Raw genomic sequence first — 22,904 nt, 5'->3', positions numbered from 1 at the left:
ATATGTATAACTGGATCACTTTGCTGTACAGCAGTAATTAACACAACACTGTAAATCAACTATACTTCAATTAAAAAAAAAAAAACAATAGTAGTCCACAGCATTCTTCCATTCAATACTTTTCCTAGTCATGAACTTGACTCAAATATGCAGGCATCTAGCCATAACTCTGTTTCGCTAAGTAGTTTACAATTTCAGCAATGTTTTCTAAGTACCCCTTAATAAACGTTCTCAGGCTAGGATCAAACAGCATAAAGGTGATTTTCTCCAACATATTAACAGATTATAGTTCTGCACAGATACGTAAATGACAAGGGATAATCTTACTCGGAATGTTCTTCATGAGCCAGAAACCATCTTTAGCGTCTTACTATGTCCTGACTCCTGTTAAGGAAATGACACAAACCAGCCACAAAACATATGAAGCCATTTCCTCGACTTTCCCAGCACATCTATTCGGCTGTAACTTATGCACCAGTCATAGCTTAAGCTAAAGGAAAAGCCCATTGATTTTAATCCGTTAACACAATTCCAGGAATACACTGTCATCCTGCAGTCAACTGCTTCCACAGAAACCAAAAAATTAAATTTTATTTCTACTGCTTAAATTATTTAAGTACCATAATATTCTTATTGAAGTCCCCCAAATTAAGATGGGGTCCGAAACAAACACTGTATTTTGACTCAATTTCTTAATATGACATTTTTATTAGCAAATGTTACTATTTTTTAAAATAGATACGTTAATTCTTAGGTCTATTTTCCTTTTTCTTTTGGCCGCGCTGTGCAGCATGCAGGATCTTAGTTCCCTGACCAGGGATCAAACCCGTGCCCCCTGCAACGGAAGCTCGGAGTCTTAACCACCGGACTGCCAGGGAAGTCCCTCTTAGGTCTATTTTCTAATCATCTTTTCATTACCTAAAACAATCATTTTGGTCCCCTGCCACTAAATGGATATTCAAGAGTTGGCTATGACATTTATATTTCGCATCCTTGATGACAACAAAAATAAAGCAAATTATGCTTTAGCCCCTGCAGTGTTAGAAAGAGCAACAGAGGCGCAGAGGCACAGGCTCTAAACCAAGGGCAGGCAATCAGGTCCCATAAATAAAAAGAGGCATTCCACCGCTGTCCGCAGCTTGGCCTTCATTTTACCTCTTTTGGTCTCATCTACTTTCTTTTTCCCTCTTTCTTTAACTCTGAAAATAAAACATAATGGCACTTAGAGGCACAACTACTTCTGATCTTGCTCTTTCAATCAATATGCAGTTGTGGCAGAATAAAAAATATATTTGCCCTCTGTCCCTGGATCCTGGTGCTGAGCTCCTAAAACCCTGAGAATTTCCTGAGTGATGGGGTGTCTTTTATAACTCATCATGAGCTCTTTCCAGCCACACCGGAGCTTATGCTAACAGGGTGATTCACTGTGGGACCCACAGACAGCTTCAGGACGAGGGCTGGTCCCAGAGGAATTTTCAGCCCCACCCCCTGACCTCCAGGAAGGGACTGGCGGCGGAGTTCAAACACGTGGCTAACGACTTCACTCATGTCTCTTTAGTGAAACCCCCCAATAAAACCCTAAACAACAGGGTTCAGAACTTCGGGGTGGGTGAGCACATCACTGTGCTGGGAAGGCAGTGGGCTCACGGGGTCCCAGAGCTCTGCGCTGCCTCTACCCCACACGTCCCTGTGCATCTCCTTCATGTGGCTGTTCCTGAGTTGGATCCTGTACAATAAAAATGTAATCATAAGTATAGAGCTTCCCTGAGTTTTGTGTCATTCTCGCAAATATCAAACCTGAGGGGGTTCATGGGAACTCCTGCATTTGCAGTTGGCTGGGCAGAAGTGTGGGTGCCCCACGGACCCCATCCATATCTACCTGGCGTCTGCAGCGGGGACAGTCTTGTGGGACTGGGGCCTTAACTGCCGAGTCTGCCCCGAGGGTCAGAATCAAAGGACTGTGACCTTAACTTGTGGGTCTGAGCTACCTCAGGAAGCTGGTGTCAGAACATCGAGTTGGTATCAGGGAAACTGTTGATGGAAAATGACAGAGTGGTGAACTCTTCTTGGAGATAAAGGATAAAAGAAGATAAAAGTTGCTTCCTTTTCATTTCCAAGTTCATAATTCCATATTCATTCATTTAGCTAGCATTTACAGAACACCTACTCTAGAGCAGGACAAGGGGCTCTGGGAGGTAAGGGCGGCGGCGATACTGAACAGGTGGTCAGGGTGGGCTAGGTGGAGAGGCAGACAGCTCTCAGTGGGGACTGGCAGCTGGTGAGGAAGGGCAGCATGTGGACATCTGACTGATAAACATCCGAGGCAGAGGGACGGGCCACGCACGATGCCCCCAGCAGAAGGCGTGTGAGGACGAGCAGGGTGCTGCTGTGGGAAAGAACGCCAGCAAATGAGGTCAGAGTTCAAGAGGGAAGAGATATGGGAACATACGTACGTGTATAACTGATTCACTTTGTTACAAAGCAGAAACTGACACACCATTGTAAAGCAATTATACTCCAATAAAGATGTTAAAAAAAAAATGGAATGCGGTCTGAGTGGTACCAAGGGCTCAGGTCACTTGGGCTCTGATACATCACTGTGAGTCCTTTGGCTTTTACCCTGAGTGAAATGGGGCACCAGTGCAGGGCTCTAAGCAGAAAACCTCACTGTGGCTGTTGGGTTCACATGAGACTCTGGGGCAGGCAACTACAGAAACACCGACACTGGTCAGGAAGTTACCAACATGATACGGGCAAGAGATGACGGCAGCCAGACCAATATGGTAGCAGTAAAGGTAATAATTTTTATCATAAAACTTTTTTCCTCCTAAAAATTCCACTATACATCTGTGATAAGTAAGGCACTTTCCTGTGCCTTACTAACCATGGTTCTGATACTACACCTAACATAACAAAGAAACACTCCCAGAATACCACCTAATACTCAATCTGTATTCAAATTTCCTCCATTACATCCTTGAAATGTCTTTGTTCACACAAGATCCAAGCTTCATGCATTGCATTTGTTTTTGTTTTTGAAACTGTGGTAAGAACACTTAACATGAGCTCTGCCCTCTCGAGAGACATTCAAGACCAGAGTACAGTGCTATGAACCACAAGCACAGCGCTGCACAGCAGGCCTTAAGGGCTTATGCATCTCATGCAACTGAAACTTTACACCTGTTGAACAGCAACTCCCATTTCCCCCAAATCCCAGCCCCTGGCAGCCACCACTTCACTCTGCTTCCATGAGTCTGACCACTTCAGACACCTCCCAGAAGTGGAGTGGTGCAGTCTGCCCCCTGGGACTGGCTTTCTCACGTAGCATGACGTCCTCCGGGGCATCCACGCTCTGCACGCGGCAGGTCTTCCAGAAGAACCACGTGATGCGTTTGGTCAGTGTCTTTCTCTCTGGACTCTGTGATCTAGAAGGATCCACCCCGTTCCTTTCTTCTCTTGACATTCACTTGCTGAAGAGACCAGGTCAACTGTCCTGTGAAATATCGCACTTTCTGGATTTTCCTGATCCTTTCCTTGTGACTCAGTTTAACCTATTCCTCTGTCCTCTGTATTTCTCTGTAATCTGGAAGTTAGATCTAAAGGCTGGATTTAGCTATATTTTAAAAGTGTAGCCTTCAGTGTTTCCTGATGGGTTGGATGCAGGATGTGGAGAAAAAGAAAGATAGGTTTCAAGGTCTGAGCAGCTCAAGGCCAGAAATGCCAACAACTGAAATGAGAAGACTTTGACTGAGTGGGTCTGAGCAGAAGACAGGGTTTAGTTCTAGATACGATGACTCTGACATGTCTTTTAGACCCAACTGGAGATGCTAAGTAGACAATCAGACAAGTCTGGACGTCAGAGGAGAGGTTCACGCTGGAGATAAAAATCTGAGCGTCCTTAGGATACGGATGCTATTTAAGGCTAAGAGACTAGACGAAATCACTGAGGGGGTGAATGCAAACAAAAGAGAAGAGGGGCCAGGCCTGAGTCCTTAAGCTCTGCATCCTTAGGAGGGAGCACAGGAGAGCGAAACCAGCACAGGAAATGCAGATCATCCAATGAGACAGGAGAGAAACCTGGAAGGTCACAGTATCCTGGAGGCCAAATCTTACTAAGTGTCAGAAGGAAGTAATAAGCAGATGAGCATCTGTCCTTTGAACGCCGCTGCCAGTCCAGACGAGGACTGAGAACGAGCATTAGCATCACAACAAGTGCAGTTCTAACATGATGGTGGGGAAACCGTGACAGAAGTGGGTTTAAGGGGGGGTGGGGGAGAACTCTGAGACAGATGCTGCACAGGCAGGGGAACGGGAGCAGTGGCTGACAGGAGTGGGATCCTGAGAAGTCTGTTTAAAGACAAATAAGCCTGCTTCCCTGCTAGTGGATATGACCCTGCAGAGCAGGCGAAGCCGTGGGTGCAGCAAAGAGGGGAGAACTGGTAAAGCAAAGATCTTGAGTAGGTGAGAGGCAAAGGGACCCAACAGACAACGTGCAGCCACTGACTTTACGACAGGACTGCCCCCAGCACAGCTCGAAGGCGGTAACGGGCAGCGAGGTGGCCACATTGATGCCGGTGGGGGCAAACGTAGTCGGGGAGTCAACAGAGATTCTCTTGTATGTGTTTCAACTTTCTCAGAAGTAGGCGGTCCCTTACCTTGGAAGGTAATCAGAGGAGAGAGTGGGGAAGTGGTGCTGAAGGTCTGCAGAAAGGAGAGTGGGGGACGGTCACCCGGAAGAGGGGTAGTGAGAGGGCTGGGGAAGTACCAGATGACCAGGGGTTCACACTGGGAAATGTAAAATGAGACGCACCAGCAAGTCTGTGTCTTTTCCAGCTCGGTTCAGCCGCATAGGTGAGACGCAGAACTGGTGGGATATTAGATTTAACCAAGTTGTGGTTTAGCTAAAAAAAGTACAAAGAAATAAAAAAGGGGCAGAGAAGCTAAAAATGTACACAGGGAGTGATTATGACTGACCACGGAATTTCAGCTGAATAAGAGGAAAGAAAGAGGGGAAGGTGAAGGACAGTGTTGAGACCCCACCTGCCCTCGAGAACGGAAGGGTGGCTGGAGATGTGCGGCCAGAGAGAGTGAGATGGAAAGAGAGGAGGCAGTGGTCAGACGGCGGGAGAGAGCAAACCGAGACCACAGAGGGTCGCAGATTACTGGTGATGATAAGCCATGGGGTATGACCTCGAGATTGAGTGGCTGAAACTGGGTAGAGGATGAGACCAAAGTAGATGAGTCAAGGAGTTGACAGGCAACGGTCTGAAGGACCATATCCAAGTCCCCAGGAATTTCAGCAAGGGTGGTACTGGAAAGAGCAGCAGGATGCCTGGATCCAAAGCTGCTGAGAAACGAGAGGGATGATGTCATAAGACTCAAAACTGGGGGGTGTTAGGGAAGATGTGAGGGGAACGGTCTGGAAGCAGCACTGAGGAGGCACCATGCTGAGCCAAGTGGTACATGAAGAAGAAACAGCCTTACTTAGAAGCCTGCAGAGGCAGTGCTGTTACGGGAGAAGAGGATTCTTTCAGGCCCGAAATTGATCAGTGCAAAGCAGTGATTGTTCTCTGGCAGGTGTACCATAGGTTCACCAAGAATCACAGGTTTTACAGCATAAACAGTCAATTCAAGTTCTTGTTGTCTCACATAGAACATGCCGTGCTCTCCAAAGTGGGTGCTGCTTTGTAAAAATCTTTACAAAGGCTAATGTTAATTTTCTTCAAACCAAGAAGTAGAAAATAGGAAAGAAAATTCTATAAATTTGAGTTTTGATAATATTAAGAGTCACGCTCCCTAAAAACTTAAGGGTCCCCTCAAGAAAATGTTTTCATTTTGTATTTGTTGATATATAGATGTAAAAGGATAAACTACATCTTAAGTGTTTTCAGTGCCTGATCTATTATTAAAAATTACTTCAATGAACAAGAATCTAATCATCCATGGATGTTGTCTGTCCAGTCATTAGACAGTTCAACATAATCAAAATCCTGAAAATATGGGAAAGGAATCTTTGCAATAAATAGTGCAAAAAAAAAGAGACCCTTATATCATACACAAAAAGTAGTAACTGAGAATGCGTCACAGACCTAAATATAAGCATTAGAACTATAATACTTCTGGAGGAAAACAGAGGAGAAAATCTTAGAGACCCTGAGTTTGGTAAAGGTTTCTTAATACAATTTAAAAAAAAAATGTGAACTTAAAAAAATATATTAAATAATAAGTATTTAATAAGTAAAACTTTTAAAATATTTGCCCTGCAAAAACACTATTAAGAAAATAAAAAGGGAAGCCACAGGCTGGGAGAAAATATTTTAAAACATACATCTGAGAAAGAACTTGTATTTAGAATATATAAAGAACTCTAAATTTAATAAGATGAAAACAATTCAATTAAAAAATAGGAAAAACCCACAAAACACAACGAAGGACACTACATAATGATCAAGGGATCAATCCAAGAAGAAGATATAACAATTGTAAACATTTATACACCCAACAGAGGAGCACCTCAATACATAAGGCAAATGCTAATAGCCATAAAAGGGGAAATCGACAGTAACACAGTAATAGTGGGGGACTTTAACACCCCACTTACACCAACAGATAGATCAACCAGACAGAAAATTAATAAGGAAACACAAGCCTTAAATGACACATTAGACCAATAGACTTAAGTAATATCTATAGGACATTCCATCCGAAACCAGCAGAATACACTTTCTCCTCAACTGCACACAGAACATTTTCCAGGATAGATCACATCTTGGGTCACAAACCAAGCCTCGGTAAATTTAAGAAAACTGAAATTGTATCAAGCATTTTTTCCGACAACATTATGAGATTAGAAATCAATTACAGGAAAAAAAACTGTACAAAACACAAACACATGGAGGCTAAACAATATGCTACTAAATAACCAAGAAATCACTGAAGAAATCAAAGAAGAAATAAGAAACTAACTAGAAATAAATGACAATGAAAACACAATGACCCAAAGCCTATGGGATGCAGCAAAAGCAATTCTAAGAGGGAAGTTTATAGTAATTCAATCTCACCTCAAGAAACAAGAAAAATCTCAAAAAAACAATCTAATCTTACACCTAAAGGAACCAGAGAAAGAAGAACAAACAAAACCCAAAGTCAGTAGAAGGAAAGAAATCATAAAGATCAGAGCAGCAATAAATGAAAGAGAAACAAAAAAACACTAGCAAAGATCAATAAAACTAAAAGCTGGTTATTTGAGAAGATAAAATTGATAAACCTTTAGCCAGACTCATCAAGAAAAAAAGGTAGAGGACTCAAATCAATAAAATTAGAAGTGAAAAAGGAGAAGTTATAACTGACACCGCAGAAATACAAAGGATCATGAGACTACTACAAGCAACTATATGCCAATAAAATGGACAACCTGGAAGAAATGGACAAATTCTTAGAAAAGTACAAGCTTCCAAGACTGAACCAGGAAGAATTAGAAAATATGAACAGACCAACCACAAGTAATGAAATTGAAACTGTGATTAAAAATTTTCCAACAAACAAAATTCCAGGACCAGATGGCTTCACAGGTGAATTCTATCAAACATTTAGAGAACACCTAACACAGATCCTTTTCAAACTCTTCCAAAAAATTACAAAGGGAGGAACATTCCCAAACTCATTCTACGAGGCCACCATCACCCTGATACCAAAACCAGACAAAGATATCACAGAAAAAGAAAATTACAGGCCAATATCACTGATGAACATAGGCGCAAAAATCCTCAACAAAATACTAACAAACAGAATCCAACAACACATTAAAAAGATCATACACCATGATCAAGTGGGATTTACCCCAGGGATGCACGGATTCTTTAATATACGCAAATCAATCAATGTGATACACCATATTAACAAGTTGAAGAATAAAAACCATACAATCATGCAGAAAAAGCTTTCGACAAAATTCAGCACCCATTTATGATAAAAACTCTCCAGAAAGTGGACATAGAGGGAACCTACCTCAACATAATAAAGTCCATATACAACAAACCCACAGCCAATATCATCCTCAATGGTGAAAAACTGAAACCATTTCCACTAAGATCAGGAATAAGACAAGGGTGCCCACGCTTGCCACTATTATTTAACATAGCTTTGGAAGTCTTAGCCATGGCAATCAGAGAAGAAAAAGAAAATAAAAGGAATCCAAATTGGCAAAGAAGTAAAACTGTCACTGTTTGCAGATCACATGATACTATACATAGAAAATCCTAAAGATGCCACCAGAAAACTACTAGAACTAATCAATGAATTTAGTAAAGTTGCAGGATACAAAATTAATATACGGTAATCTCTTGTATTCCTATACACTAACAATGAAAGATGAGAAAAAGAAATTAAGGAAACAATCCCATTTACCACTGCAACAAAAAGAATAAAATACCTACGAATAAACCTATCTAACGAGGTAAAAGACCTGTACGCAGAAAACTATAAGATACTGATGAAAGAAATCAGAGATGACACAAACGGATGGAGAGATATACCATGTTCTTGGATTGGAAGAATCAATATTGTGAAAATGACTATACTACCCAAAGCAATCTACATATTCAATGCAATCCCTATCAAATTACCAATGGCATTTTTCACAGAACTAGAACAAAAAATTTTACAATTCGTATGGAAACACAAAAGACCTCGAATAGCAAAAGCAATCTTGAGAAACAAAAATGGAGCTGGAAGAATCTGGCTCCCTGACTTCAGACTATACTACAAAGCTAGAGTAATCAAGATAGTATGGTACTGGCACAAAAACAAAATATAGATCAATGGAACAGGATAGAAAGCCCAGAGAAAAACCCACACACGTATGGTCACTTAATCTATGACAAAGGAGGCCAGAATATACAATGGAGCAAAGACAGCCTCTTCAATAAGTGGTGCTGGGAAAACTGGACAGGTACATGTAAAAGAATGAAATTAGAACACCCCCTAACACCATACACAAAAATAAACTCAAAATGGATTAAAGACCTAAATGTAAGGCCAGACACTATAAAACTCTTAGAGGAAAACATAAGCAGAACACTCTTTGACACATATCACAGCAAGATGTTTTTTGACCCACCTCCTAGAGTAATGAGAATAAAAACAGAAATAAACAAATGGGACCTAATTAAACTTAAAATGTTTTGCACAGCAAAGGAAACCTTAAACAAGACGAAAAGACAACACTCGGAATGGGAGAAAATATTTGCATCTGAAGCAACTGACAAAGGATTAATCTCCAAAATATACAAACAGCTCATGCAGCTAAATATCAAAAAAACAAACAACCCAATCAAAAAATGGGCAGAAAGCCTAAATAGACATTTCTCCAAAGAAGACATACAGATGGCCAACAAACACATGAGAAGTTGCTCAACATCACAAATTATTAGAGAAATGCAAAATCAGAACTACTATGAGGTATCACCTCACACCTCAGAATGGCCATCATCAAAAAATCTACAAACAGTAAACGATGGAGAGGGTGTGGAGAAAAGGGAACCCTCATGCATTGTTGGTGGGAATGTAAATTGATACAGCCACTGTGGAGAACAGTATGGAGATTCCTTAAAAAACTAAGAATAGAACTACCATGTGACCCAGCAATCCCACTACTGGGCATATATCCAAAGAAAACCATAATTCAAAAAGACACATGCACCTCAATGTTCACTGCAGCACTGTTTACAACAGCCAGGACATGGAAACAACCTAAATGTCCATCAACAGAGGAATGGATAAAGAAGATGTGATATATAAATATAATAGAATATTACTCAGCCATAGAAAGGAACAAAATTGGGTCATTTGTAGAGACATGGATGGACCTAGAGACTGTCATACAGAGTGAAGTAAGTCAGAAAGAGAGAAACAAATATCATATATCAAAACATATATGTGGAATCTGAAAAAATTGGTATAGAGGATCTTATTTACAAAGCAGAAATAGAGACACAGATGTATGTTTGGATACCAAGGGGGAAAGGGGGGCGGTGGGATGAATTGGTAGACTGGGATTGACATATATACACTACTGATACTATGTATAAAACAGATAACTAATGAGAACCTACTGTATAGCACAGGGAACTCTATTCAATGCTCTGTGGTGACCTAAATGAGAAGGAAATCCAAAAAAGAGGGGATATATGTATACATATAGCTGATTTACTTTGCTGTACAGTATAAACTAACTTAATATTGTAAAGCAACTATATTCTAATAAAAATAAATAAATAATAGGCAAAAGATTACAGCAAACAGGAGAGGTTGTGGAGAAAGGGAACTCTCCTACACTGTTGTTATAAGCTGGTGCAGCCACCATAGAGAACAGTATTCTAAAAATATCAATAGAACTACCATATGATCCAGCAATCCTACTCCTGGGCATGTATCTGTAGAAAACTCTAATTGGAAAAGATACATGCACTCCAATGCTCACAGCAGCACTATTCACAATAGCCAAGACATGAAAGCAACCTAAATGTCCATCAACAGATGAATGGATAAAGATGATGTGGTACATACATACAATGGGATATTATTCAGCTGTAAGAAAGAATGAAATAATGTCATTTGCAGTAACACGGATGGACATAGAGACTGTCATACTAAGTGAATTAAGTCAGACAGAGAAAGACAAATACCATATGATGTCACTTATAAGTGGAATCTAAAATATGATACAAATGAACTTATTTACAAAAAAGAAACAGACTCATAGACGTAGAAAACAAATTTATGGTTATCAAAGGGGAAAGGAGGTGGGGGGGGATAAATTAGGAGATTGATATTAGCAGAGACAAACTACTATGTATATAAACAACAAGGGCCTACTGTATAGCACAAGGCATGATATTCAATATCCTGTGATAAACCATAATGGAAAAGAATATGAAAAAGAATATATATGTATAACTGAATCACTTTGCTGTACAGCAGAAATTAACACATTGTAAATCAAGTATACTTCAATAAAATGTAAGTAAACATAAAAATTTTCAAAATTCCTATATTGATAAATGAAAGAATACACTGTTAACAGTGTATAATGATGCCTTTAGCTAACTGAAATAATACCAACAGCTAAAATTTCTTGTAAGCTCACTACGCTCCAGGTACTCTAAACATATAGGTAGTTTCCCCAACTTACAGATAAGAGAATTGAGGTACAGGAAGGTTATGGGCCCAAGGTCAAGCATCTATCTATTAAGGGACAGCCAAGATTCAAAGGCAGATGTGGCCACAAACTCCTAACCCCACCTGTGCCTCATTGGCTTGACCCAGTGCCCGCGGGTGGGGAAGTGTGCGGACGTGAGCGTGTGGCCACCAGCGTGTGGACACGGTCTGGCCAGCCCCCCCTCAGAGGGCCCCATAGTCCCAGGGATGTCCCAGATCCCAGAGTCATGGTGGGGCACTGGGCTTGCACACCCAGAAATTAAAAACAAACAAAAAAAGATTACAGCAAACAATTCACCAAAGAAGATATATATATGTATGCATATATATATATATATATACAGTAAATGTATATAAATACAAGAAACACAAGAAAAGATTCCCGACATCACTAGTCATTATAGAAATACAAATAAAATCTACAATGAGCACCACTAGACGGCCACTAGAATGGTTATAATTAAAAAGAGCAATCCCAGCAAGTGCTGGTGAGGCCATGGTGCAATTGGAACACTGACACGCTGCTTGTAAAAACATAAATGGTACATCCGCTTTGGAAGCAGTTTGGTAGTTTCTTAAATATTAAACTTACACCTGCCACATGTTGCAGCCATTTCACCCCTAGTTGGAACTTCACCCCAGAGAAATGGCAGCATGTGTCCATACAAAGATGTAGACACTGATGTTCACAGCAGCTCTATTTGTAACAGCCCCAAACTACAACAACCCAGGAGTTCCTCAGCAGCCGACGGATGGATGGATTGTGGTATATCCATACAATGGAATGGGCATGGACTATATTAAGACAGGCAACAACATGAATAAATCTCAAAATTTTATGTTGCATGAAAGAAGCCACACCCTCTCCCTCAAAAAATAAAACATACTGTAAGCCCATTTATGGGCTTAAATGAAGAGATCTGCTATTTCTCTCAGCATCCACACTCTACTGGCTTTCCCTGTGCCTCTCTGGTCCCTCTGCTGGTAGATGTTCTAACCAACAACTAAATGTCAGAGTTCTTCAAGGCTCAGGCTACACACTGTTTTCTTCTTACCCTATACTCTTCCCTGAGTGATTTAATCCACGCTCATGGCTTCAATTAAGAAACACCCAAATTGATATCTCTGGTTTGGACTCTTCTGAATGCTAGCCCTGGGGAGACAACTGCTAACTTAGAAATTTTCACCATTTCTCTGTAGCGCTTGTTATACTAGCAGTTTTGTTTCCTTGGTCATTTAACATCTGCTTTTCCCCAGGTTATAAACTCTCTGAACACAATTACCCTGTGGACTGTGGCTCATCCTTGCATCACCAGTGCTGGATGCAGAGTAGCCGTTCAATAAACATCAAACTGACAAAGGAGGAAGCTTCTGTGAAGCTGTTATTATACAATTATTTAAATAGACAATATAAAACAACATGAATGAATCACACAGACATTATGTTGAGTGAAAGAAGTCAAACACGAAGAGTATAAACTGTATGATTCCACTTATAAGAAGGATGGTGTAGAAATCAGAACCATGGCTATCTTTGAGGCAAGGGGTATTGATTAGGGAGGGGCATGAGGGGGACCATTTGGGGGCTCAAAATGTTATATAGTTCAGTCTGGGCGGCGGTTACATGGATGTGTGTATACATGTGTGCATATACATACAATATATACATACTACACACAAATTAATCACTTCTTTTAGTATGCTTTTCGGTCTACATTATACCACAACAAAATGAAAAAGGAATGTGTTTTGGGAAAAAATGTAAAAAACTAAATATTGATGAGAAATATGCCCACAAGACTTTCGTAAATGAGAATAACCACTCTGCAGAACATAATGCATGTTATGATCCTGATTTGGTAAAATAATATATTCATACAGTCTTTCTTCTGGTTTCTACAATAGAAATCCTACCCAAACTAACAAGCAAAAAATTCATTTAATGACACATACCTGGAAAGCTCACGTAGCTAGGCCCACTTGCCCACAAATAATTTTTATTAAGGACTGCACTGAAACTCTCTAGACCAGGGGTCCCCAACCCCCTGGCCGTGGACCGCTACCAGCAGGAGGTGAGTGGCAAGCGAGTGAGCGAAGCTGCATCTGCCGCTCCCCATCGCTCCCCATCACCCGCATTACTGCCTGAACCATCGGCCCCATCGCTCGCATTACCGCCTGAACCAACCTCCCCATCACCCGCATTACCGCCGGAACCAACCTCCCCATCGCTCACGTTACGGCCGGAACCAACCTCCCCATCACCCGCGTTACGGCCGGAACCAACCTCCCCATCACCCGCGTTACCGCCTGAACCATCCCCCACATCGCTCGCGTTACCGCCTGAATCACCACTCCCCCACCATCCATGGTAAAATTGTCTTCCACGAAACTGGTCCCTGGTGCCAAAACGGCTGGGGACCGCTGTTCTAGACCATTCAAAAGCTAAACGTTATTAGGGCACCACTCAAAAGTGTCCACGAAAATCACAAGACCGCTCTTCTCTGTGCTAGAACCCGGGCTGGTCAGTTTCAAGTTAGCCTTCTTGAGCTCTGCCAGAAAGTCTGCATGGCTGTATGTCTGGAGAGATGTAAGGTGCAGAAGAAAGGTACAGCAAGCTATAGTTTTCAAGCATGAACCGCCAGTGTGAAAGGCAGGTAGATTCTCTGAAATGCAGGCATTTGAGAAGCTTCGAGACGGGCAGCTCTACACAGCTCACTGCAAGGGGAGCAACGGCAAGAATCCTTTAGCAATGATACTGATTCTCAATAGAGCTGCAGGGAATCTCAGCAAGTCCCATGTAAGTTCTTTAGTGTCTCAGGCTGACAAGGGCTCAGGGCTTCAAAAGACAGAAGTATCCCCCAAATCACATCAAACTTACTGACATCTTAAATTCACAGGTAATCCTCTATTTGAAAAATTCCTAGGTCAAAAGTTGAAGACAGCCATACAATATCAATTTTACAACTATTATGTTTTCACCCTGCCTCTAGGTGGAGCTTACACTGTGTGTGTGTGTGTCCGTCTGTCTGCAGACGGGTGTGGGGGGAAGCAGCAGGTAACAAATAAGCAAGCAAAATACGTGGTATACGATATGGTGTTACCTACTTCTGAGACGCATACGGAAGGTTAAAAGGGAAACCGAGCACAGGGCATGGCTATCGCTTATTTTCTAGGGGTGGGCAGGGAGGGCCCCGCTGGTAAGACAACGTCTGAGCAGAGCCCTAAAGACAGAGTAAACCTCTCAGATCCTTCTATGATGGCAAAATCTGGACGCTAACAGGAAAATGTCTGCCAAGCTTACACTGAAAACCACAGGAAGAAAGAATTCTGCTGAAACCGTTGGAGTACTGCAGCAATTGCAGCCCTAACTACCCCTGCAGCCGGTCCATCTGTGCCTAAACAAGCACAGGCTGCCGGAACCACCTGTGCTGCTCAGTTCTCGGTCTCCGCGCAACACGTGTTTCATGCGAGCACTGTATTTTTTTGTCCATGTTTTCAATCTAATAAATATCCAGGTATGATAAGATACAAAAAGATAAAGCAATTTATTCTTACATCTTTTGGAGAACCTGGGCCATCACAACCCCATTCGTTAAATCTTCCACGTTCTGGCATGGTGCATCCACGTTAAATGTCTGGATCTGGAAAAAGGAAATTAAAAAAAAGGAAAAAAAGATTCCATGGTTAACCATACAGAAGAATTCTTAGACGACTTCTACCTCATCTTGGGAGTTGAATACGTTTTAAAAAGCAGAACACTGTGAAATGTGTTCGCTCACGGGAAGTTTCCCGCAGCTTGCTATTGCAACTTTTTCCTTGTGGTAAAAGAGAGAAGGTGGTGGGCACTGGACGGCTTCCCCGCATTCACCCTCCTCACAGATAATCATCTAAGAAAGTCACGGTACCGTCATCCCCTCTGCCAGTGACTGGCTCATGGGTGCACAGGCAAAGACAATTTGGACAAAACAGATGCAAACAGAGGCTTACTTGGGCTTCCGGGAAAGAAAAGCCAACCTCCCCTTGGTGTGAATAAACATGCTGGTTGCTTCAACTGCCACGAGCAGTCATCTTGTTGACCGTTAGGATGAGGCCAATGCAGTGGATGGCAGAGAAGAGGAACAGAAAGAACGGGGTCCTTGAGGCCAAAAGTGAGCCACTAAACTAAAAATCTTGAGGCCTCCTATTATGTGAGATACATTTCTTCTTTGTGCCTGGCCAAGCTGAGATTTCTTTTACTCAGAACCAAAATATCTTTATACAGATGTAGAAATCACACAGTTAGGTTAGATATTCAGTTCATTTTGATTTTCAATGTATTATGAATCAGAACTAACGTAACATAGCTGAGAATTAGTAGAAATTATTTCTGAGCAAGATAATAATACAGCTGAGCCAGCAATGATTCTACTCAGTAGCACAACCAGGACTTGGAAGGCAATAAATCACTGAGAGTAGATAGACGCAAGCCATGCTCTGCAGTTTATAGGTTGTAAAATGGAGGAGTATGGGAATCAGAAGAAGAGATAAAACAGGGAAGAGAGTAGAACGGGGAAAGACAGGGTTAAAGAAAGAAGCATCGTTGTGCAAAACCTCTCAAGTCACGTTAGGACTTCATCCTCAGAGCAAGGAGAGAAAGCAAAGGATTCTAAGCAGGAGGGTGAGGCCATGAGATCTGCATCGTATAGGGATCACAGCAGCTGCAGTATGAAGAAAGGCTTGCAGGGAATAGGCAGGGAGACCTATGTTAATAGGTTTGTATGTTAACACATGAGGTCAAACTAGGTAATGACAATGGAAACCCAGCAAATAATGGTCAGGGGACCATCTGCCTTCAATACATTTTTACTTACAGGGTTATATTCCTAGAGGTAAATTTGCTGGATCAAAGTGTATGAACGTTTTAAGGTTTTTGATAAATATTGCCAAACTGCCCTGAACAAGTGCTGTAGCAATTTACTAACAGTTGGTGAGCGTCCACTTCTCTGTGCCGTGTCATCTATCAAATCTTTAAAAAAAGAACTATTAACAAGTGCTGTCAGCAGCTTCTTCATATTTTTGACAGTCTTGTGGGTTGAGATGGTTATGGCGGCGGAAACTAAGGAAATGGTCTTAAAGATCACATAGCAGGTGGTTTCTACTTAGGTGTCTACTTGGGAGAGGTAATGAAAAGAGGCCCTTGCAGGCTACCCCCTGACACTAACCTTGTACATGCAGAGGTTCAATATATCCTTAGTAACTGAATAAATGGACCAAATAAACATCATCTGTAGGAAATGATACTGAATTTCACTCCACACTCTCTCCAGTCGCCTCGTCAATAACAATGTAGTTTGAAAAGAAATAAGCACCCATTTTCATTTTACAATTGCTGAATTCATCTCTTTCTTGTAGGCTTAGAATGAAAAAGACCACAGGTGAGGGCCACACCTCACTCATCTCTTGATCACCAACCTGGCCCGGAACAGCCCTCACTGAACACGCTCTGCATGTAAACTAACTCCATCCCCAGCTTTGCTCCTAATCTGCTGGCTGTGTGACCTTGGATATGCCACTTTACCTCATTTCATGTCAGTTTTTCAATCTAGAAATTGGGAAAAATACCTTATGGAGGGGTGTGTTGCTTAAAGAGAAAATAAATGGACATTATGTATTTGTAAAAGTCTTAAGCAGTAGTTCCCAGACCTGGGTGTACACCCGAATCATGTGGGAAGTTGAAGAAGACTGGGAGTCTATTTTTAACAAGTTCATCAAATAATGCTATGTGGCGGGGCACTGGTTTGGCATTTGGAACCCTCTGATCCAAAGGGTTCTGATCCAAACCCACTACCAAATGTAAAGGATGAAAGATCAGAAAACTGCCTCTGGCCAAGCATAAGGAAAAGCTCAATAAAGCAGGTAATTCAATAATGCAAGTAATTTACTTGTAAGACTCCATCTGTTTCTCTCTTGGGACTTAAAACTATTTTCATTTTGATTTTTTAAATGTGGCTTCCAAACAATTATTTTCTCTGAATTGGCTCTTGAGGTAAATAGTCGCTCATGAAGGCTAGAGGATGTCCACCTCTGCTTTGAGATAAAGGTAAAGCAGATCCCAGAGAAACTCTCTCTATGGAGTTTCCTTTTGAGGCGATAAAAATGTTCTTGGAATTAGACAGTGGTGATGGCTGCGATCATACTACAAAGCACTGAATTGTGCACTTTTAAAAGAACTTTATGGTATGTGTATTTTAATTTTTTAAAAAATCTCTCACCTACCAGTTCTCATAAATTCTGAGTTAAAATCTACAGGGTGTTTCAGGACAGCAGTAAAAAAAAATTTTTTTTTAATGTACTTATTTTATTTATTTTTGGCTGTGTTTGGGTCTTCGTTGCTGCACGCAGGGGCTACTCTGTTGTGGTGCGCGGGCTTCTCATTGCGGTGGCCTCTCTTGTTGCAGAGCACGGGCTCTAGGCGTGCAGGCTTCAGTAGTTGTAGCATGCGGGCTCCAGAGTGCAGGCTCAGTAGTTGTGGCTCATGGGCTCTACAGCACAGGCTCAGTAGTTGTGGCTCACAGGCTCTAGAGCATGGGTTCAGGAGTTGTGTGGCGCATGGGCTTAGCTGCTCCGCGGCATGTGGGATCTTTCCGGACAAGGGCTCGAACCCGTGTCCCCTGCATTGGCAGGCGGATTCTCAACCACTGCGCCACCAGGGAAGCCCAATAAGTAGAGTAAAATTTAAAGATAATTGCACTTAACCACATTAGGGCGTGACACGCTGCTGGAAGGGTCATAACCTCTCTTTTAATTCCAAGGAGCTCTATTAACACCATCCAACTTCCACCTCACCTTCTCCCACAAAAGCATGAGAAGGGTAATGCATGAGATCATCTGGAATTACTACCTCTAGAGTAGTGATTCTCAACCAGGGGCAATTTTGCTCCCTATGAGACATTTTTAGTTGTAACAACTAAGTGGGTGCTATTGGCATCTAGTAGAGACCAGGATGACAGAGCAGTGCCCAGAACAAAAATGATCCAGCCCAGAATGTCAGTAATGCTAAGATTAACAAACCTTGCTCTGGAGCAGTGGTTCTCAAAGTGTAGGCCTCAGGCCACTAACAGCGCCACCTGTTAGAAATGAAGACTACCAGGCCCTAGCTCAGCCCTACTGAATTACAGACTCAGGAACTGGGGCCTAGCAGTCAGCATTTTAACAAGCCCTCCAATTATGCTGATCAATACTAATGCACAGGAAACATTTCTTAGTGTTAAATTGAATGCAATCAAAACATAGGTGAAGTTTCTTGTCCAAAGCGACCCACAGTTAGTAGGAAGCAAAGTCAGGATTTGAACCCAGGTGGTCAAATTTCAGAACCTATACTCTTAACTAACATGTCATATTGGCCCTCAGTTGAAAAAAAAAAAAATTAAAGCTTTAAAAAATATACATGCTTTTGTATATCTGATTCCTTTATTCCTCCATTAGAGGACCTAAGAGTTAGGAAGAACAGAGAGAATGGAATGGGGGAGATACCACCCCAAAAATTATACTCTCCCTAATTGTAAACGCCAACATGCCATTTTACAGGCTGTTAAATATGAAAGTTACAAGGATATGTTAATGTTGCTGGGTTTCCCAGAAGAAATGTACTGAACCTGTGTGGTCATGATTCTTGCTCCACTTAGCTTCTTGCCATTAGTTGGCGGCATTCCAGATTCTTTCTGGTTTTTCAGTCTCTTAAACCTAGGAAAGAGCAATCTTTCCACGTACCATTCAAAAAATTAGGCTTGACAGGTGTAATAGGTAGGGCAGATTTTTGCGTCCGGAGGCTCAGCGGCCATGGCTCACAGGCCCAGCCGCTCTGCGGCATGTGGGATCTTCCCGGACCGAGGCACAAACCTGTGTCCCCTGCATCGGCAGGCGGACTCTCAACCACTGTGCCACCAGGGAAGCCCTAGGGCAGATTTTTCCTAACAGGTAAGAGTACATTTTGACTCAGAGGGTGGGGAGAGAGGTTAAGAGTGGAAACTTTCCAGCACATCCTGCTGAACTTTCTTACTGCATAAACTTTGATTCGGAATTTAAGCTTAAACCATCTTCCCTTGGTAGGATGATACTTTGTCTCTTAACAAGCATTCCTCTTTCAACAAAAATGGGGAACATTTGGTTCTTGGGCTAGTAACCTTTCTGATACAATAGCAATTTATCCAGCATTTGGGACACTGAGATGTTCCACAGAAATGAATTCTGCATAAGTGGCTAATAGGCATCCCTCTAAGTGCCTGAGTTGTTATTTTAACCATTTCTGGTGGAAGAACTTCTAATATGTACTATATACCTCTGATCTCAAACTAAATGCTGTGTAGTGAAAATAAACTTTTATTTGATATTCAGGATCATAATTATGATCTTCGGTAACTGAATGTGGAGGCTCTTGATGTATACAAGGCTGTCAGCTCAAAGACTGCCCAGGCTGAACCTTCACCTCTCTGGTCTTCTCTGTCACTGACAGCTGCCTGCATTTTGCTGAATGTGGCAGTTACCTTCTCACTGGCTGTGTGCAAAGAAACTGCACAACCAAGTTGCCTAGAACTTTATGCAAAACAAATTATTCTAAATGGGGGTCCTTTCTTAGGAATGTATAGGATACATTTTCCCCCCTTACTTTTGGTTTTGGAATTGTGTTCAGCATTCATCTGGCCTTCAGCTATGAGGGGAGCTACTAGAGTGAATGCACATTTTCAGCTACCACAGACACGTTCCACATGAACATTTATTCTGCTTTTCTTTTTTAAGTATTAAAAAACATGTATTCTTGAACAGTGATTTGGATGGAAGTAGTATTCTGAGAAACTTTTTTTTTTAAGGATAATGAAGCTATTTTAGTATTATTTAAAATAAGAACAATCTTTAAACCGTATGAAGTGGGCAATAGGGGAGAAGCACGCCTTCCTGAGAAGGGTCCTCCGAGAAGGGTCTTCTCAGGGGCAAAGGCAGCAAGGGTGGGTGGGCAGGAGAGAGTGCAGGCCTGGACGTCAGCGGTGCTTCCTCGGGGCAGGCTCTGCAGGTAGGAGAGGTGGCTCTGGGGCTTGGCAGCTCCTGGCTGTAGTGGAGGGAGCTGGCCTGGCGGCCCGTGCCAGTGACTCTGGCAGGGGTAGGGCAGGGGTCAGCTGGGTAAAAGAAATGTGGGTTTGAGTGTCAGGAGGAGGTGGCCTTGGCTCTCAGGACTCAAGGGGGACGTCAGGCTGCAGGAGGCCCAGGCCCGGGAGTGCTGATCCGCCCCCATCTCTCCAGCGAGGCTCTGTGACTGTGCCCTGGGTGGGTGGGGGGTGGGGGGGCCTCACAGCAGGGTGGGCGGCAGGTAGGGAAGGCTCAGGCAGGGCTGCTGTCAGGCCGGGGCTCAGTGTCCTCTTCTCGGAGGCGCTTGCACCCGGAGCAGATGCTTCGTCTCAGAGGCCCCGGCCTGGGCACAAAGACAGGGACCACTCCATTTCTCATCACGGGCCGGAGGAATGGAGCTGCCCAGGACAGCCTGGGCTCGAGGCTCTCAGACCTGAGAGGCCCGTCGAGCCGCCTTTGTCCTTCCTCGCATCGGCTGAGGGCCCTCAGCGCGGTCTCCTTGGCACAGGGGTCCAGGGACTCCTGGCTGGGCGGACACGGGGACAAGTTGCTTAGGCTTTCAACAGGGGCAGTACGGGTGTCCACCAGGCTCTGTCTCCTGTGTGGCAAGAGAGGCGGGCGTTCCACTGGGACCTCATCGTGAAACCGTTGCCATGGCCGGAAAACCCCAGCCCCGAGGGGGTGCGGAGGGTAGGCCCGCTGGGAAGGCGCCTCCAGCCCTGGGGCACCGAGGACCCGCGGACCGGGTAGTACTTCCAGTTGCGCAGGGCGGCGGGGAGCGGCCGCCTGCTGCGGAACCAGAGCCCGTGATCCTGGCAGCAGCGGCGGTAGCACAGGATTGGGCGCCCGGCCCAGCCCATCGGGAGGCAGGTGCCACGGGCGGCCCGGTCCATGAGAACCATGGGGACCGGCGCTTCCGGGCGTGGGCTGGCTGCGTGGCCTTGGCCGTGCCCAGATACATGCTCAGGTAGCTGCCCATGCTTGCGGGTCAGCGGGGTCAGACCTTCGACGGGCTTTGGCTTCTGGGCGGCCCCGAAGTCTGTAGACGCGAAGCTTACGGCGCTGAGGCGACTGTTGGCACCGTGGGACGGTTCGTGGGGCGTCGAAACCTCTGGGCACGAGGTCCTGCGCGCACCAGGCCGGGGCCTCGCAGACTCACTCGGGGCCTTGCGGACCCACCCGGGGCCTCGCGGACCCAGGGCCTCGCGGGGCACCGCTGTGTTCTGAGCACAGGGGATATTCTGCTTTTTATAACTAAAAGAACAAACCCAGCGTTTAACCTCAACTTTATTTTGAAACATTTCAATGTACAACGTTTTAAAATGTTTCCAAATTTTAGAATTGTATACCTTTGTTTGGACTCTGCCCTCCAGTTTTGTCATTGATAATCTCTTCCCCAGAAATTTTCCTGGATGAGCCTTCCAGTGAAATTTCAAAAAGCCTTTTTTTCTACAAAACCAGACTCCTTGACCTCTCTCTATAGCTGATAACCTGGATTATCTCTATTTTCTTAACATTTTACCAGATTTTAAATAGATGTGGCCATAGTGTGCTTCTGTTAGTACCCCTTCAAACTTCTCTCTGTGATTCTTCCTCTGTATTTTTATTAGCGTTTCTCACCCAAATAACTGCACTGACCACCACCTTCTGGCAGATGCCCTTCAAACACACCTCTTTGTTTCCGTGACTCGTCTTTCTAGACTTTAAACAATGTAACCCTACTTCAGATTCAATGTTTCCTCATCTTTGCCCTCTTGCCTTTTTTTTCTAGCACTGAAGGAGGTACAGACTCAAAAATGCATATCTTCAGATCCTCAATCTTCTGTTTACAACCTCTGCCAAATCCATTCCTTCCACAGTATCAAAGAATGTGGTAATTCTTTCCTTTATCTCTCCCCTACCTAGTCAAACTTTGGCCACATTATGCAGCTTATCTGTTTCTTCTCTTCTCTAAAATGCAGCAGGGGAACCCATTTCCCCACTTAAGTCGGAACCCATTACAGTTGTAAGCTGTATGTTAACTATATATTATTGCAAACGATTTGAAATGCCAAGAATGCCCTAATACAAAAGTTACTGAATAGATCAAGCTCTATCTACCCTTGTACATATTCTGTTTCAGAAAACATAATTTGATTTGTGTCATAAGCCAAATTGTGAAAATCTCAAGACTATTTTCATTATGTTTGTTCCAACCAGCCTAGGACACTGGCCCTCTCAGCATTCCACCCAAATGTCCCCACACAGGGCAGTGATGTCTGTACTCTAGGGATCTAAGCTTATCGCCCAAGGCACCGCTAAACTGAATCTGTTTGGCATCTGTCTTACCTTGCACATTAATACAAATGCTGTAGTCACCTCCCTAAATAGATTAGTGCTGCATTCTAAAAGTGGTATTTAACGTTTTAGCAATGAGTAAAACGAAAGCTCCCCAAAGAAGCACCAGGTTTATCCTGTAGATACACACACAGGCACAACCCTGGAACTGACACCGCACTTAGGGAAACACACAAGCTTGGGTTTTACGTCCACCTGTACAAGAGGCTGCTAAAGGCACGACTGTTGGCATTAGAACGGAACACATATTT

The 22,904-nt window shown here is 43.2% G+C and overlaps 1 protein-coding gene across 1 annotated transcript in view; it reads right to left on the bottom strand.

Annotated features, from left to right (window-relative positions):
• HOOK3 (hook microtubule tethering protein 3) overlaps positions 1–22,904 on the bottom strand; it is a 103,214-nt gene that overhangs the window by 79,530 nt on the left and 780 nt on the right. The window contains exon 2 of the mRNA XM_030834459.3: positions 14,773–14,858. Within this exon, the coding sequence (XP_030690319.1) occupies positions 14,773–14,858 (86 nt within the window). The remainder of the gene's footprint in view (positions 1–14,772; positions 14,859–22,904) is intronic.

This window comes from Globicephala melas, chromosome 21 (genome assembly GCF_963455315.2).
Source record: "Globicephala melas chromosome 21, mGloMel1.2, whole genome shotgun sequence".
In the NCBI taxonomy this organism is placed as follows: Eukaryota; Metazoa; Chordata; class Mammalia; order Artiodactyla; family Delphinidae; genus Globicephala; species Globicephala melas.
The sequence above is the reverse complement of the archived record's forward strand: the minus strand, read 5'-3'. Positions and strand labels throughout refer to the sequence as shown.